The sequence below is a fragment of the Eubalaena glacialis genome, chromosome 2, assembly GCF_028564815.1.
Source record: "Eubalaena glacialis isolate mEubGla1 chromosome 2, mEubGla1.1.hap2.+ XY, whole genome shotgun sequence".
NCBI classification, from domain to species: Eukaryota; Metazoa; Chordata; class Mammalia; order Artiodactyla; family Balaenidae; genus Eubalaena; species Eubalaena glacialis.
Window position 1 is genome coordinate 23804693 of NC_083717.1, and position 17557 is coordinate 23822249.

The following is a 17557-nucleotide window of genomic DNA, read 5'->3' on the forward strand; positions in this document are numbered from 1 at the left end:
ACTGTTCCAAAACAAAAAAATAAAAAAAATTTTTAGACCTTTGAAATAATGTTTAAGATCTTTATAATAATGTTTAAAACAATAATGTGCACAGCACAACAATTTCCCCTCAGAATAATCAGGCATATAAGAACGTGCCTATGAGCAAAATTTACCAATATTTCAAGTGTTTATAGAGATAAACATTAATTTATGGGAAAAAATAGCAATGGTTTTTCACTGTAAAATTCTAAACAAGGCTCTCTAAATAGTACATACAATTCAGGTTACAAAATTGACACCAATAAAAAGAAATCAACAAAGTGAATTTTAAAAATTTAAAAAATTATACCCAGGGCTGGAAGGGATGCAGCAATATGTCTAAATACTCTGTGATTAGAGAAGGTATCACAGAGGATGTAACGAGCTAGCTATGAAGGATTGCTTGGAGCTTTCCAGATGGATAAGAGGAGAAAGGTCCTCTAAAGAAGAAAGAAATATCTGTTCTGGGAGGGCACTGTATGAATCTCTTTACAGGCATCTACGCAATTTAACCTCCACACAACCCATGATTGTTTTTGTTATTCTAAAACTGAGTTCCATTCAAGTTACTCATGTCGGTAATTTGTCCAGGCACCCACCAAGAAGCAGTCGCAGAACTTGGCTTCCAGCTCAGTTCCTCAGACCTTCCCTCCAATGCTCTATTTCACTGCCACCAATCATGCCGCCATGTTTGTTCGTAGCTCACAGAAGCGTGGGAGGAAGTATTTTGTCACAGCCTCCCGTGTGGTCTTCCTTCCCCTATTCTTGCTCATTTCCAGTTCATCCTCTACACTGCAGCCAAGGAGTATTTTTTAAATTATTTCACAATGAATTAGATGGGGTTGATCACCAGTGCAAACCCTCCAGAATGTCCCATTTCACCTGGCCCTCAGGCCCCTCCTGGACACCCCACTTTACTCCTCTGGCCTCATTTTACACCTCTCACCCCCACCACTCCTTGTGTCCTGTGATCCAGCCACACTGGCTCTCTTTCAGCCCCAAGTGCCCCAAACTCTGTCCTGTCTCAGTTCTTCCGACACATTCTTCCTGGTGCCGGGACTACCCTTTCTCCTCTCCTTCCTTTGCCCTCCCTCATTCTTAAGGCTTCAGCTGAAATGTCACTTCTTCAAGGGCTTCCCCTGAATCTCCAAACCTGAAGTGTGTCCCTGCTGCCCCCATACCCTATTATTTTCTCTTATAGCATATTCTCCTGTTCTTTGCCTTCATAGAAGTCCTCACAATTTTTAATTATATTTTCAGATACAGTGTAATGCCAGTTACCACCACTACACTCTAGCAATATGAAGGGCAGGGGACTTGTCTATTTTGTTCTCCACTGTGCACCCATCACACACCACAGAACACAGCACATAGTACGTGCTCCAAAAATGCTGGAGTGAGGTTAAATTTATTTAAAATAAGAAATAAATTTTTAATAAAAATATTTCAATGTTTGAAGACGAAGGAGTCTCGATAGGCTGTTACAAGCCCAAAGAAAGGAATTATCTAAAATTTTATTATCAGTTCATTTATACAAAAAGTGTTAAATGAGCACCCATTATGGGGTCTAATTCCTGCCCTCTACTATTTGGATCAAACCCTCTTTCAAGACGTGTATATCTTGGGAATTCCCTGGTGGTCCAGTGGTTAGGACTCCATACTTCCACTGCAGGGGGCACAGATTCGATCCCTGGTCAGAGAACTAAGATTCCACATGCCGTGGAGTGGCCAAAAAAAATGTTCTTGTCAATACGTGTAACTATCTTGAGCACACAATCCCATTTAAGAGATGTTTACTTTCTTTCCCAGTGGCTTTCATACTGTAGGACTCACGTGAGTCATTTCCTAAATCAAATGAGAATTTCAAGACAGACATGGAATTCAATTCTACCTCTCCACTGAAATTCTACTTCTCCACTAGTGATTAGTTGAACACCCCTACTTGGAGAAGGATTAGAATCAGAGTAATGGAATCTTGGAGTGTAGAAGGAGCCTTCTGAGTACAATCATGATAAAAACTTACTGGACTACATGACCTGGGATAAAAGAAAACCAAGACCAGGACCTGGGAAAGTGATGGTGGAAAGCCTGAAAGAGATAAAACATGCCCCACGTGTGTCTATTCTGTTCCATTCTGGTTTGTGTTTTACAAGATTATTTTGAAAATGGGGGATGCGAGTAAGCAATACTTGACTGCCCTGGGCTGGTCAGAGGCTAAAGTACCATAATCCACAGTGCAAATATAGCAGAAATGGGTCAAATGCTACAATGAAGAGATTCAGGAAAAGATCAACACTTCAAGATTTGTAGTTCTGGACCACCATTTGTAACACTGATCTCATCTCATTCCATAGATATTCATTCATTAACTCCTTTGTTCATTAATTCCTTTATTCATGTATTCATTTAACAATTATTTGATTCCATACCCAAACTTTTCTGAAGGATATGACAAAAATTAATGTATTAGACTTTTCCAATGGGAATAACTTTCTTAAAATCTTGGAAAGTGTGGCTTAAAATAAGTTGGCTCTGATGGGTATTAACTAGACTTATTGTGGTGATCATTTTGCAGTATATGCAAATATCGAATCTTTATGTCGTACACCTAAAACTAATGCAATATTATATGTCAATTATATCTCAATTTTTTTTTTTAAGTTGGGTAAATCCTCAAGCAAATGTCCATTCACAACTGGCTCAGCTCTGAGTCTCATTCCCTTTAGAACAATCTCCTACAGGAGACCTGTTGTACCCAGGTTTTTGACCCAGGAAAGTAGAATATGTAACTCAATTATTGCTGTTAAAGCAGAGATGGGAAATCCCCCTTCTTTCATTAAGATACAAATACCTGCAGGCATTCACCTCTTAGGGGCCAGGGTGCTCTTCAGATGGAATTCACGGGCAGCCAACCACGATGGCTCCAGAATGCCTGCTTTGTCTTAAGGCTTCTGTTTGTAAACTCAGCCTCCCTTGAAGGAACAAACAGTCTTCATTTACATGAGACTTTGCCTGGCATTTATTTTCAGGACTGCAGGACAAACAAAACATCACACAGCGAAAGAGGGGAAAAAAATAAAGCTCCTTATAGTATCTCCCAAGATTTGGCCCTATTTTGACAAAAGATGGCATCCTTGTTTCCCACAGCAAGATGCAAACACATGCTCTGTTCTAACACCAGGATTGGGGTTAGATCTTGGGTTTAGATGGTAGATCGAAACTGATAGCATTTGGCTGTGTCTGCCTTTAGGGCAGCTTAGAAAAAGTACCTAGTAGGTTGTTAACTTGTTGACATTTTCACTACTAACTGTGCTATTGACTAAACAAGGAGTAATTACTTCAGCTACTTGGAGCAGTTGTTAAAAGTCACCCAGCTTGGTGGCAGCTATCACGGTTAGGGGATGGGGCTTTTTGAGTTCCAAATGAACACATGCCATTCTGGAAATTAAAAATCACCGCAGAGAAAATAGTGAGCACTTCACAAACAGTAACAATTCATGACGGTAGAGTAATAATCTAATGCTTTGTCTCAAGTCATTCAGCGCCAAAATCTTTGTTCTAGAACATTGAAATGATCTATTCCAAGCCCTCATGTTATAAAGAAGCAAAAATGTAACTCAGAGAAGAAGCAAGTGCCAGAGAAATAAAACACAGCTTGGGAATGATAGGACTGATTTTCCTGATTCTTTCTTGGGGGCTATAAGTGACCATGGCCTTAATTTAAGATCAAGATGTGATTGTAATACAGTCAAGAGTACACATAGAGCTGATGGAACACAGTATTTGCAACTGGGATTGTCCCAGAAATCCTATGGCACCAAAACTAGACTTCACACTTTGCTCTGCAATCACTCTGAACCAAGCCTGGGAGAGAAAGCCCTTGGGAAGTTTCTCTCTGGGACACACATGGTCATGTTCCATGCCCAGCCCCTCTTTTGGAAGCACCCCTCCATCTCCATGCTGATCTAGCCCCTTAGCCTCACACTCCTCCCAAATCTAATCTTGGTTCAGAGCTTGTTTTTCCCACACAGCCCTTGTCCTAAACCTTTCCGGATAAAGAAATGTCCTAACTTGGAGGACAAAGGCACTTCCATTGTTTCTGTGCTGGTTTTGTTCTTGAGCCCATTGCCTCCAAGGAACTGGATTTTAGAAACTAATAAACAGCAGGAAGGCACCGCTGTGCTTCTGCATGTATACACATCTGTCACATCAGAACCCTTGACGCACAAGAAACAATGACTCCTTTATTATGATAACTATAACCCTTGGTAACATTTTCACCTGATCAGTGCACAGGATTAATGAAGAGAGCTACGTATTTAGTTAGCTTCATTGGCGATCTAAAGACCTCTGCCTGGCAGTTCGGTGTTGGCAGCACAAGTACCGGTGGCAGGGATGCTAACAGCGTCTGCCTGGCCCCCTCCACGATGTCCAAGGCCGAGGAGGCCAAGAAGCTGGCAGGCCGTGCGGCCGTGGAGAACCACTTGAGGAATAACCAAGTGCTGGGAATTGGGAGTGGTTCTACAACTCTCCATGCTGTGCAGCGAATAGCTGAAAGAGTGAAACAAGAGAATCTGAATCTCGTCTGTATTCCCACTTCCGTCCAGGCCCGTCAGCTCATCCTGCAGTATGGCTTCACTCTCAGTGACTTGGACCGACAACCAGAGATTGACCTTGCCATCCATGGTGCTGATGAAGTAGATGCTGATCTCAATCTCATCAAGGGTGGTGGAGGCTGCCTGACCCAGGAGAAAACTGTGGCTGGCAATGCCAGTCGCTTCATCGTGATTGCCGATTTCAGGAAAGATTCAAAGAACCTCGGGGATCAATGGCACCAGGGAATCCCCATCAAGGTCATCCCGATGGCCTGTGAGCCGAGCTGTGACCCAGAAGTCTGGGGGTGCGATTGAACTTCGAATGGCTGTCAACAAGGCACGTCCTGTGGTGATGGATAATGGGAATTTTATCCTGGACTGGGAGTTTGACCGGGTCCACAAATGGAGTGAAGTGAACACATCTATCAAAACGATCCCAGGCGTGGTGGACATGGGCCTATTCATCAACATGGCGGAGAGAGTCTACTTCGGGATGCAGGACGGCTCGGTGAACATGAGGGAGAAGCCTGTCTAAACTGGCCCTGCAGGAGCGGCATGTGTTCCCCTCACGTCCCCAGCCCAGCGCCGAGGCGGACATGCCTCTCCAGGAGCCTTTGCCTTAATGTATCTGTGCCAGGTGGACACTTGGCAGGGTAGGGGGTTGAGTGTTAAATCCAGTCTTCTGAAGTATTGTTATTAAATGTCTTTTTAAAAAGAGAAATATAGGGCTTCCCTGGTGGCGCAGTGGTTGAGAATCTGCCTGCTAATGCAGGGGACACGGGTTCGAGCCCTGGTCTGGGATGATCCCACATGCCCATGAGCCACAACTACTGAGCCTGCGCGTCTGGAGCCTGTGCTCCGCAACAAGAGAGGCCGCGATAGTGAGAGGCCCGCGCACCGCGATGAAGAGTGGCCCCCGCCTGCCGCAACTAGAGAAAGCCCTCGCACAGAAACGAAGACCCAACACAGCCAAAAATAAATAAATAAATAAATAAAAATTAAAAAAAAAAAAGAAATATAAACATATATATCTTACTATTAAAAATACTCAGTTTTTTTTTATAAAGTAGAACTTGATTTCATGTTTTATATGAAACATTTACCAAAAAAAAGGAGGACTGTCTTTTAAACTTTTAACTTGAGCCTGCTGGTTATGGTGAAGCCTCTGAATACTGGGTTTGCTGAGAAATGTAAATCAAACTTTTCCTTAAACTGGTGAACTGAAGGGCCCAGCCAGCAGTGATTCCCTGATGCCTTACTGGAAACACTGAAGTTTGTTTACTTTTCTACCACACTGTTTTATTTTTAGTTTTTGTTGTGTACAGATGCACAATGTGTAGTTACGTGTTGTAAGATGTGAATGACAAAAGTCCGGTGAGTGTAGGGGTGTGGTGTGTGTGACTCAGAATGTGTAAACCACCAGGGAGAAAATGTGGGGTCTCTTTTGCTGAGAACAGGGGGTTCATTCAGACCCCTCTTGTTGGAAGCCATTGGCTAGAAGTACTTACCAGTACTGCCAAAGCACTGCTGTGAAGCACCTTTAAATGACTGTCTTTTCGTCGTTAGTATTTTTTTTGTTCCTTTATTGTTATTTGCATGGTTTGGCATCAGAAGTTGTTACTTCTTTATATTGTTTGAAGGTTGAAATAAAACAGTATGGTGCCAAACAAAAAAATAAATAAAAATAACAGAGACCTCTGCCTCTTCCGTGAAGGGCACCTTGTTTCTATAGTTTAATTTGAATTTCCATAGTACTTGACTTGGTAATAGGTCAGATCGATGTGCAAAAATTGGGTAAGAATTAGATATTCACTTTAGGCATATTTGGTCTATAATAAACTGATAATTTTACAAGGAGGAAGAGGAAATAAAAGTTAAAACACATCACAGTACCAGATGGTCTTCAATGCATGGTCCCTTGTGTTTCTCAAGGTGACAAAAGTTTTGGTGTAAATTGTGGGATTTATCTATTACACACCTATGTAATCAACTCTGCAGAAGATTAGTACAAACTTCGGTAATTATTGGGGGGATGTGGTTAAAAGTCCCACTGGCTGAGGATTTTCCCAAGTGTGCTGCAAGGAACACTAATAAAGAGAGGGTTTCCATAGACAAGTAATTTGGGTAAATACTGGATCAAATCAAATAAATAGGTTTCTTAACCATTCTTCCCAGAGCCTTTATTATGTGAATGTCATTATCACGTGCACTAAGAGGTGGACCAACATCCACCATTTTCCCGCCTTAGCTGACCGCAGCTTTCTTTTGCAGAGACTATCTCATGGGACTAATGCTCTTCAGATTAATAGCAATAACAACATTGGTGACCACATTTGAGTTCTCACTCTGTACCAGGCATTGTGCTAAGCTCTTCACATTGCATCTCGTTTAACCTTTCCAGGGACCCTAGGTCATAGGTCCCATTAGATCATCATTTAACAGAAGAAGAAACAGGCTCAGAGAAGTCAAACGGCAAGTCTACAATCACACAGCTGGCAAGTTGCAGAACCAGAATTCAAGTCATTCTGACTCCAGAATTTATACTCTTAACTCTCTATTGTACATCTGTCCTCATGAATCAAATGAGGAAGATAACCCCTGCCCCTGCCAATTCTTGCTGAGCTAGGTTGAGAATAACTGCTTTGGGGGAGGAAGGGGAAAGAGAAAAGGAGAGAAGTCGGGGGAGAGGGGCATGATTTGGTTTAGATTAGAATAAAGTGATCCAATAGGTCATTGCTATTATTCTTGAGTGTTTTGAGGGAATGGAAACCTGGACAGGACAGCCCATTCCTCATTGACAGGATGGGAAAAAGAACGGGTTTCTGGTTTTGACAGGTATATACTAAATTCATCTTTTTCCAACAAGATGCAAAGAAAAACAAGAGGCTTGTTTTATTTTTTGCAAATATTTCACATTGCCAAGGTGACCGGAGTAACATCCCAGCCACAAAACTAGTACAAACCACAGGTAGCCAAGGGAAACCAACGCAGCTCAAAAGGTAGATTCCAAAGCGAAACTAAAAATTTGAAAATTACACTAGATGGGGAGAAGGCTGCATCACAGATAAAAAAGAATGTCATTTTCTTTAAGAAGTGTTTAACTGCAAATGAAGCACAAGTTTTTTATAGGATCCATGTTCCTATAGGGCCAGTCCTTCCCCTACAAGCCCACAAATGAAACAGGTGAAAAAATGGGGGGAAAAAAAAGAAACGGCCTGGTACAATTTAATTGAGTTTCCTGGAGGGACAAGCTGAAAACAACCAACTTTTCCAGACTCTTGGAAGGAATTTGAATCTCACATGCCCAGTGGGGGGAAAAATAAAAAGAGGGAGCAAGTCTTCTTCCACATTTTAAGAACCCTGGGGTTGGGACTTCCCTGGTGGCGCGTTGGTTAAGAATCCATCTGCCAATGCAGGGGACACAGGTTCAAGCCCTGGTCCGGGAAGATCCCACATGCCGTGGATCAACTAAGCCCGTGCGCCACAACTACTGAGCCTGCATGCTGCAACTACTGAAGCCCACGCGCCTAGAGCCTGTGCTCCACAACAAGAGAAGACACCACAATGAGAAGCCCGTGCACTGCAACGAAGAGTAGCCCCCGCTCGCCGCAACTAGAGAAAGGCCACGCGCAGCAATGAAGACCCAATGCAGCCAAACATAAAATAAATAAATTTATTTTTTAAAAAAATCCCTGTGGTTTCTCGAAAGCTTTGGAAGTTTCTTCAGGATGCCAAGAGCATTCAGAAATTTAAAAATCGGGAATTTTATGGTTCATCAAAAGTTCAGAATCCCTGGCCCAGAAAATAAATTTAGTTAGGATGTCCTTTAAAGGACAGGGATAGACAAGGAAAGAGGAAACCACCCAAGGCCAAAGCCCCAAAGACTCCCTGAGGACCAGAACCTCTCCCCACCCTTCTACTTCCCACCTCCACCCACCCTTTATGGCCCTTTGACGGAGCACAGCTGCCCTTCTGGGCGGCCAGGAAAGGCCCAACTGCCCGAGGCTCTGGAGAGTCATTTGTGGCATGAGCAAAGTTTCTCAAAGGGATTTTCTGCCTGCTGATTTTGTGGTCAAAAGCCCATTTGACTCTCATCACTGCAGTCCCTGACTTAGTGAGACCAGAGAAAGGCCAAACTTCTTAGCCATTAACGGTCAGGAAAACCAAGAAAAGCTACCTCCAGAGTGACAGTTTCCCACAGACAAACTGTCAGCTGGTCATACCTGGTGAATGCAGGCTGGCTGACAGACTGAACTAGAAAATCTGGTGTGGATCTTGGGGGGAGGGAAGTTGGGGCTTCTAGAAAAACCTGGAATGCTCTATCTGAACTCAACATCCATGACAGGACCAATTTGGTGGGGCCCAGGGTGCCTCAGTTCAAATGAGGAGTTGAACTCATCTTGAAAGAGGCCTAAACATCTAACTTGTTAAAAACTTTAACTCTGAGTATAGCCCTCCAAAAATTCACCCCAGCTGTACCAGTAGCATCAAGAGGGAAAGGCCCCATTCTGGACCTATATCCCCAAAACTTTGCTGAGACAGAGTAAGAAAGGCTGAAGTTAAATTACAATAACTGAGGGTCTCTTGCTGCTGTGTTTCACCACGTTTACACACATAACCATTCATACGTTCAGCTAACAGTCACTGAAGCCTATCTTGGGAAAGATGCTGCGCTGGGTACTAGGAGATAGAAAAGTAAAACCACCACCATTTCTGCACCTCCCAGAGCTCACGATACAGTCAAAGAGGTAGTAGGTGGAGGTGTTGGAAAGAAAGGGCCTTCAGTGGAAACACGGAACCTGGATGCACAAAATCACAAAAAGATTCGCTCATAAATATTGGGTTTTAGGATGCAATAGACCATTTTTTGGAGGTTAGAGATTTTTCCATGCAAGTATTCCAGGATAAATTAAGCCCAGCGCTGAAACCCTAAGAAGCTCATAATCTGTCAAAAATGTATCTCTTTCTTTCAGACATCAGATGTTTCAGACATCTGATCAAAAAGACGTGAGGAGATGAGAGAGGGTTCAGCGTGAAGACTCTAGAAATGGTCTCAAAAACCTTTGATGACTTTCTTGAACAGCCCCAAATTATAATCACTTTCTGAGAAGTGACTTGGTCCCATTTCCGAATCCATAAAGTGATGACAAATGACCCCTGGCACCACCTTCCTCTCTAGGATGTTGAAAGAATTAATGAGACAGTGTCTATAAAATGCTTTGAGCTCATTGGAAGGTGTCAAGGAAGCAAAATAAGAAATACTGTTATCATTGAAGCTCTTCTAATCCAGCGAGCTTCAGTGGAGCTTAGAAATACCTCCATTCTCTCTTCAAATCTTTCTCTCCCTAACTTTTAAAGGTTGGCATGACTGATTCATCGAACATGACTGAAAGCAACCAACAAAATGGAAAAGAAATCTTCATGCAAATCCCTCTGTGTTTCTGCACAGGGGGCTAAGCAGAGCAAAGAACACAACCTACTTCCTGTCCCCCCGATAGCTCAGGGCTCTATCTGGTTATGTGGCTGTAACTTATCCTCACTCATACAAAAATTATTCATTTTCCACTCTGAGTCAGAACCTTTTGGTCTCCAAACCTACTGACAAAAATGCATCCACTCAAGTCATTTTATGTTTGGGATGTTTTTCCCTTAAGCATACATTTTTATCTCCTTTGCTCCGTGTCCCTTCAGAAATTACACACTTCATTTGCATCTCATTGATTTGTATATATTTGTATATTGCTCCATTAGAAACATGATTTTTTTTTCCCCTTGTGCAGACGAGGTATACCGGATCCTCAATTAATTAAAAGCTCCTTGGTACTTTCCCTTGATCCTGAGTTTGGGTTTGTCATCTGCATTTGTCTATTTTATTGTACTCTTAGAATAGCTTCTGTGTCTAGGGAGATAGAGGAGGATGCTGAGACTTGCTGGGAGTGCTTTTTGGAGATGCTCCTGGTATCAATCCTAGGGTTATAGTGGGCACCTGGGAGAAGTGGGTTTGCCCTTTACATTACCTCTGTCCATGTTGCAAATTCACACATTTTACATGGGAGGTGAAGACTGCTCCAAAATGGTTTCACAACTTAAAGATGTGGAAAATACCCACATCCTATCGCAAACACTGACCAAATGAACTCTTCAACTGAGTCAACCATTCAACAACAACAACAGCAAAAAGACTAACAAGAAGCCAAACAGAAAGAAATATGCTTAAATATTTTAATAAAACACTTCAAAGGAATGAGCACAACATCCTTCAAGGCAAAGACATTGCCATTCTCACCTTCAGTGGAGCAGGGACTTCTAGTCTCTCTAGCAACGGTCGTGACCTCCATTAAGCCATGCAGGTACTCTGCACCCTTCAGACCAGACCTAGAATCATAGCAGCTCCATATAGTAAATAAGATGGCAATGGTAACTGATCTCATCCCACGGTAGACACTCAACAAAAAGAGAAAAATAGTCATTGCACTTTGGCTGAGCCAAATGGCACTTACAATTCAGGGAGTTTCCTTTTTTCTTTTTTAATCCCCCTCTCTCCAGCACAAACTGTTCAGGCTCAGGCTGGTCCATTCTCAGTTTGCCCATCGTTTCTCAGCCCCAGAGAACATGCCTTTTAACCTTTTCCTCCTGCAAGAACTAGGTCAGGTACTCTGGAAAGCCTTGTCTGTGCAATCACCCCACAGGGATTGCTTCCTTTTTCTGGAGCATCTCTAGAAGGCATCCCTTACTGGGCACCGAGCATAGACGGTTCTCCTACTATGTTTGCCATTTCTTCAGTCAATCACTCTATATTGAAATGCTTAGCAGGCGCCAGGCATGGTGAGGTGCCGGGAATACAAAGCTACGTAAACACAGACCCTGTCTTTGAGTGGTCCCCAGTCTGTTGGGGTAAACAGCTTGGCTCCTCAGAGTCTGAAAACTCCTGAGGGCAGAGGTCTCTGTGATTCTTTCTGTTTCCCTCCCAGCAGCTCGCATGCTCCCTGACTCAGGTAAGAAGCACTCAGTGAATAAGGGTTGATTCAAATATGCAACCAAAAAATCCAAAAGAGAATTTCCCCAAAACTGATGCATGAAAATGCTTCATTTTCAACTCAAAGTTTCTAACAAATGCCAAGATTTAACCCTCAGAACAAGAGCAATACAGCTCAATTCCTTTAGGCTTTTCTAATTACCATTTACCTGCTCTCTAATTTAGGAATTCTGGAGGGGATTGGAAGGGGCAGTGGGGTGGGGGGATGGCAGTGCATTTGCATAACAAAATATGTTTATAGTAAGAGATTCCAGTCCCTCAAAATTAAAAAGAAACCCAAACAAATTTGCAAGGATGAGGGGACAGTTTTTCACCTTCCTCTTACCTCTAGCAAACAGCTCAGTCATTCTGAATGTCTTTAGAGGGTCCCTTTCTTCCACTGGAGGGTACATTAGCTAAGCACATCATTTATTGCTAACCAAAGACCCAAAAATCACAGAAGAGGGAAGTTGATCACTGCCCCCAAGACTGTGGAACAAAAGTCATACATTTTCCTGAGGAGAGACAGCACGGCTCTGCAGCTCTGTCATTCCTTCAGGGACACTGGAATTCACCTCCAGGACAGTCCCAGACAAAGCAGTGCCTGCCACAGCCAAGTGACCCACCCTGGATGCCTTTGTGTGCAAGCCCCGCCCTCTTCACCCATTCCTGCCCCTCCCAAGCCCTTCCTGTACCTGCCACACCTCACACCCAGAGCAGCAAAGCATGGGGACCCAAGGCCATATATTTTGACCAGTGTTACTTCCCTCCAAAGCAGATTTCCATCCGAGAGTCTCATCAAGATAAAAAGAATCAGAAAATAAGAGGGGTTGGAGAAAAGGGAAGAGAGGGGATGGGTAGGATCATTTTAATTATGAATTGATAGCATAAAAGTCCTGTGGAGACTTTATATTTGTTAATCAGATTTGGTTCAGAGCAAAATTAAAAAAAAATTTTTTTTAACGCATGGTCTGTGTTTTCCTAGAGTTTATTGACAAGAGTGAGTTGGTCTCAGCTGCATTCAGCTTCCTGATATGAAACCCAAGACTTATTCTGTGACAACACATCCTGCTGGTCATGGGTTTCACTATCTATTTCCAGGTAAAAGGAAAGAAGAAGAAGGAGAGGGAGGAGGGGGGAGGGGGAGGGGGAGGAGGAGAAGAAGAAGAAGAAAATGGCATCCATAATATAGTTATTTTCAAGTGGGATTTTTACAAGCAGTTTAATGTAAAAGCTCATACAAATTAGGAAGGCTTGTTTAGAGTCAGAAGGACCTGTATTTCAATCCAGCTCTGCAACTTTCTAGCTGGGTGACCAAGCAAACTACTTCGGTCTTCTAAACCTTAAAATGTGAGGATTAAATACATGTGATCAATATGATTAAATAGTGTATATACAATCGTGGAATGCATATAAAGGACTGAGCAGAGTGCCTGGCATTTAATTAGCCCTCAATATGTGGAAAATAGAGAGAGTGAGAGAAGGAGAGAAGGAGATGAAAAGACATATTAAGCTGTCTCTCTGTCTCCCCCCACTCCACCCCCATGTCTCTCTGTTTACACCTCTCTCTTTACATACACACACACACACACACACACACGCACACACACACACACACAGAGCCCTAGATCTGAACCTAGACGGACGTCCCACATAATGACAGTTGAATAGATCTGGGCATTCCTGAACCCTAGTCCTCAGTTGATCCTGGAGGAAGAGGGTTATATCAAGACAAAGTTGAGAAAGAGAATTCAGCCCGGAGTGGACTCCCAGAGAATCAGAAATAATTGGACCTTCAGTCCACCCAGAATAATATAGGATGACTTCACAAACCAAGTCATTCCCTTTAACTATCCTCTAGCCAAGGCAGAACCCAGGACTGGATGTCAAAGTGCTTTTAAAGGGTTTTGCAGAAGAGAGCAGAGAGCCCTCCTCAAATTTCTAGTCAGTGCAAAAGAGGGAATTTGGTTATTTTTCTCAGATCTCTTCTCCACTCCATTTCCCTGTACCAGAAGTCTGCCTCGGCCACCATGGACTGCTTCAGTAAACCCTTACTGACCACTTATTACGTGTCTTGTGCTGCCATGATGGTACTGAAGATGCAGGGATTGATTGGACCATTGGATTGAGAAGCCTGAGAAGCAAAGAGATACTTATCATTGGATCATTGGTCAAAACAAAAATTCTGGTTTGTGTTTATGTACAGTGCCATGAGAACACAAAAGAGGGATGGACGGGAGCACCAAACTCAAGGCAAGAGAGTCAGGGAAGACTTCCCAGAGACAATGACTCCAGAGATGAATTTTAAAGAAAGAGTAGGAGTACTTTATGCCAAGGCTGGGGCTGCAGGTGGGAGTCGTACTGAAAGCACAGAGTCAAGAGAAAGATCGGAATGAGAGCTCTAGATGCTTCCCCGGGCGGGGGAGGAGAATTTGAATCTCAGAGATGAGACCAAAGAGGTAAGCAAGACCAGGCTGGCTTATGAAGTACCAGTTAAGGAGTTTGGATTATTTCCTGAAAGCTATAAGCCTTTAAGCAATGGAATGATAGAATCAAATTTCAGTTTCAGAAACTACACTCTGATGACAGTGTGAAAAGATTGAAGGTGGGAAGTGGGAGGTGAGGGGTGAGATAAAGTTGAGATGCAGGCATGAAAATGCCTCATTTTCACTCAAAAACAGTCACATGTACCGCGACTTCATCCCCTGAATGAGAATAATACAGGTCAATGCCTTTAGGTGTTTTCCAACTATTCTTTACCTGCTTCCTAATTTAGGGATTTTTAAGCGGATAGGGATTAGCAAAATTGCTAACTGAATTCACGTTTGAAATAATGGAGACATTAAGAAAGACTCCCAGATTCCTGCTTGGAAAATGAGTGGAACATGATGCCATTCACCAAGTAAGGATGAGAAGGAAAGAAGATCGGGAAGGAATGGAAGGGAGATGACTTCAGCTTGACCTTCTGAATTTGGGGTCCTGGGGTATCCGGAAGGACAGATACCCAGTGGGCAGTTATATATATTCATCTGGAACTCAGGAGAGGAATCTGAGCTAGAAACAGAGTCGGGACACATCCGTTCCTGAGGAAAGCTCACCTGGGAAGTGCGTGCAGTGAGAAGACCAAGGTCAGAACCGGGCCAACACCAACACAGAAGCACGGTCTGTGCTTCCACAGCAGGAGTAGCCAGAGATGAGAAAGGTAAATAGTGTCAAATGCAAGAGGAGAGTCAAGCAGGTAATGGAAAAAGCCCAGGGGATTTAGTAACTTAGATGACCTCAAGGAAGTTAGTTCAGGGGCACGGTGTGGTTGGATGGCATTCTCCTTCTATTTCACTGTGACATTTGACTCACTGCTACTTCAACTTACAACTTTTCTGATGGTGTAAAAAGCAGATCAGGAGCTGCTTGGGCCCTATTGCAGAGTGTCGACTCAGCAGAGGTAAAAAGTCAACCACCAGCTGCTCAGAAGGTCAGCGGTGGTAACCAGGAGACACATGAGCAGGCGTGGGCTAAAGAGCCTTCAGAAAAACTTTCTGATCGTGGCCATACGCTTCTATTACCCTAGTATAGTTTAGCAGGGAAATAAAAATGTTCATTTTGGTTAGAATTCCTTAGAATTGCAAAGTTCCATCCAATAGTTGGGTTTTAATCGTCTTTCTATTTACCGGGCTCTGCACATCCAAAACCAAGTGAGGGTGTGTATGCTTATTCTTTGCCCAGGTGGGGTCTTTCAGAAGAATTCGGTGCTTCAGACCTGAAACCGCAGGGCATCGCTGTCCTGAACACCCCCGGGTACGGCGCAGGCACCATGCCTGGGGCCACCCCGGGGGTCCCCACGACTCCGAGCCCTAGCGGCAGGAGGATGGCCACGGCGAGGTCGATGGCTTCACCGGGGGGTCCCGGGCAGCCCCATAGGTGCGGGCACGCAAGGTTGACGCAGCGCCACGAGGCAGTGCTCGCCACGGCCAAGGCCATCCGGGTGCAGGTGGATGGGGTGCCCCGCCAGCGCGCAGCCTGACACGCTCTCAGCTTCCTGTGCCGCCCGGCCACCCTGCAGAGCGAAGCTGCCAGTGCCCAAGGAGCTGCGGGTGGATCCAGGCGAGCAGCCAGCACGCACGGCCACGACGCCCAGCTTTACAAGATGTCGCTCAAGGAGGCCTCCGTGCCACTGGGCAAGGTGGTGGTCCCGGGTGACCGTGACCTAGAGCATCTGCCAGGCCCACATCAAGAGGCTCCAGCAGGAGCCCAGAGGGGCGGGAGTCACATCCCTGATGTGCCTGAACTGGCCCCCAGGTGGTGCTTCCTGGAGGCCACCACTGTCAGCAGCTTCTATGCGATCGACCCAGGCCAGGAACCCCTCAGCTATGTGACTGAGATCGCACGCAGTGAAATTTATATCCTGGACCCAGAGCTGCTGGGGCCGTCGCCTGGCCTGACCTCCCACTTCCCCTCTCCCCACCTCACCTTGCTCCCATGCCTCGGTCACTGCCGGGGACACCGCACCTCTGCAGGGGAGCTGCATGAGACTGCCGAGAGGAAGGACTTCTGTAAGATCCAGACGCTGCACCAAGCTGTGGGGACCACCAGTTCCTGCACCCCGTGGTCAGTACCGGCAGCAGGGAAGGGGTCTGCTACGTTCTGGACCACCGCCGCCCCCCGCACCCCGCCTTGATGCTGTGGAGGAAGACGGGGAGACCTGTCTGCACCAGGTGGCGGCCCTGGACTATTGCGCCACCTGCCACTACATCCTGGAGACGGGGACCTTCGTTATGAAGACAGAGCAGGAGGGCCACATGCCCCCGGCAGGCTGAGAAGTCTCAGGACGCCAAGCTGGCCGCCCGCCTAGAAATGGGCAGTGTGACCTGATGATCCAGTCAGAGGACCAGGAGATGGCTGTGTAGCTGTGAGGCCAACACTCGGCAGTAGGGGGGACCAGCCAGATGATGACCACCCACTCCTGGCCCGCCTTACTGCCATGTGCCAGCTGGAGAACTACAAGGGGACCCATTCCCCAGGAAAGGAGCCGCCCAGACCTAGGGCTGGACTCAGGACCTGGAGGGTCTCACCTGTCCCCCTGAGGCCCCAGCGTGACCCACAGGCTCACAGGGGAACAGGAAACTGAAGGGGGCTATGGACTTCTGAATACGGATATTGTGTAAAAAGGAACAAATTTGTATATGGGATTTCTTGAGATTTCGTGATGAATAAAAAATTAACTGGATGGATTACGTATTGCCAACATAATGACAAATTAGATATGGGAACTAAGGTATATGTCAACTTCATTTTTAAAAAATTGACACAGTAATTAGTTATGTATCAAATATAAAGGTCACAGAGTAAATGTACTCATTTCTAGTCAGTATCTGGGATGTAGAGAATTAATTAGAAAAAGATGTCAACCAACTCCCACACGTTAAAAGACACAGAGCTCATCTGTCACCTTTCCCAACATCCCCCATTCCAGCCATGATTATTACAAGTGATGAGCTTGTAATTCTTCCATTTCACTTTTGGACATTGTGATCTTGTTATTTCTTTTCCTCTGAGTTGTTTCAGCAAATGTTGGCAAGAGAGATTCTGTACCTAATTAAGACACAATCATCTTATTTCAATTTCATTGACAAAATGTGTTGGACAAGATTAGCTATCTCACATTGATTCAAAGTATTTGAAGGTGTGGCTGGTGTGACCCATGGTTACATAGTTTTGCTACCTCATATATAAACATGTCCTAAAAGACAATCCTAATCCCAGGAAAGAAACATTTCCAGCGCCATCTAGAACAGCACTGTCCAAAAGAAATACAATGTGATACTTATATGCAATTTAAAATTTTCTAATTTAGGAATAATAATACCTCTCTTAGCTACCTCTGAAGTGGTCATCAACTAAACAGTGGTAATGAAGTTGTCATTATATA

At 44.4% G+C, this 17557-nt stretch overlaps 1 protein-coding gene and 1 pseudogene across 1 annotated transcript; both read left to right on the forward strand.

Annotated features, from left to right (window-relative positions):
- The first annotated feature begins 4433 nt into the window (after positions 1 to 4433).
- Positions 4434 to 5151, forward strand: LOC133084572 (ribose-5-phosphate isomerase-like). Its single transcript, XM_061181408.1, is given in 2 exon segments — positions 4434 to 4885; positions 4887 to 5151. Coding segments are annotated over 2 exon segments (702 nt in total). The 5' UTR covers positions 4434 to 4448.
- Positions 5152 to 14076: 8925 nt separating this feature from the next.
- On the forward strand, positions 14077 to 16535 carry LOC133084573 (diacylglycerol kinase zeta-like; annotated as a pseudogene).
- Positions 16536 to 17557: the final 1022 nt, after the last annotated feature.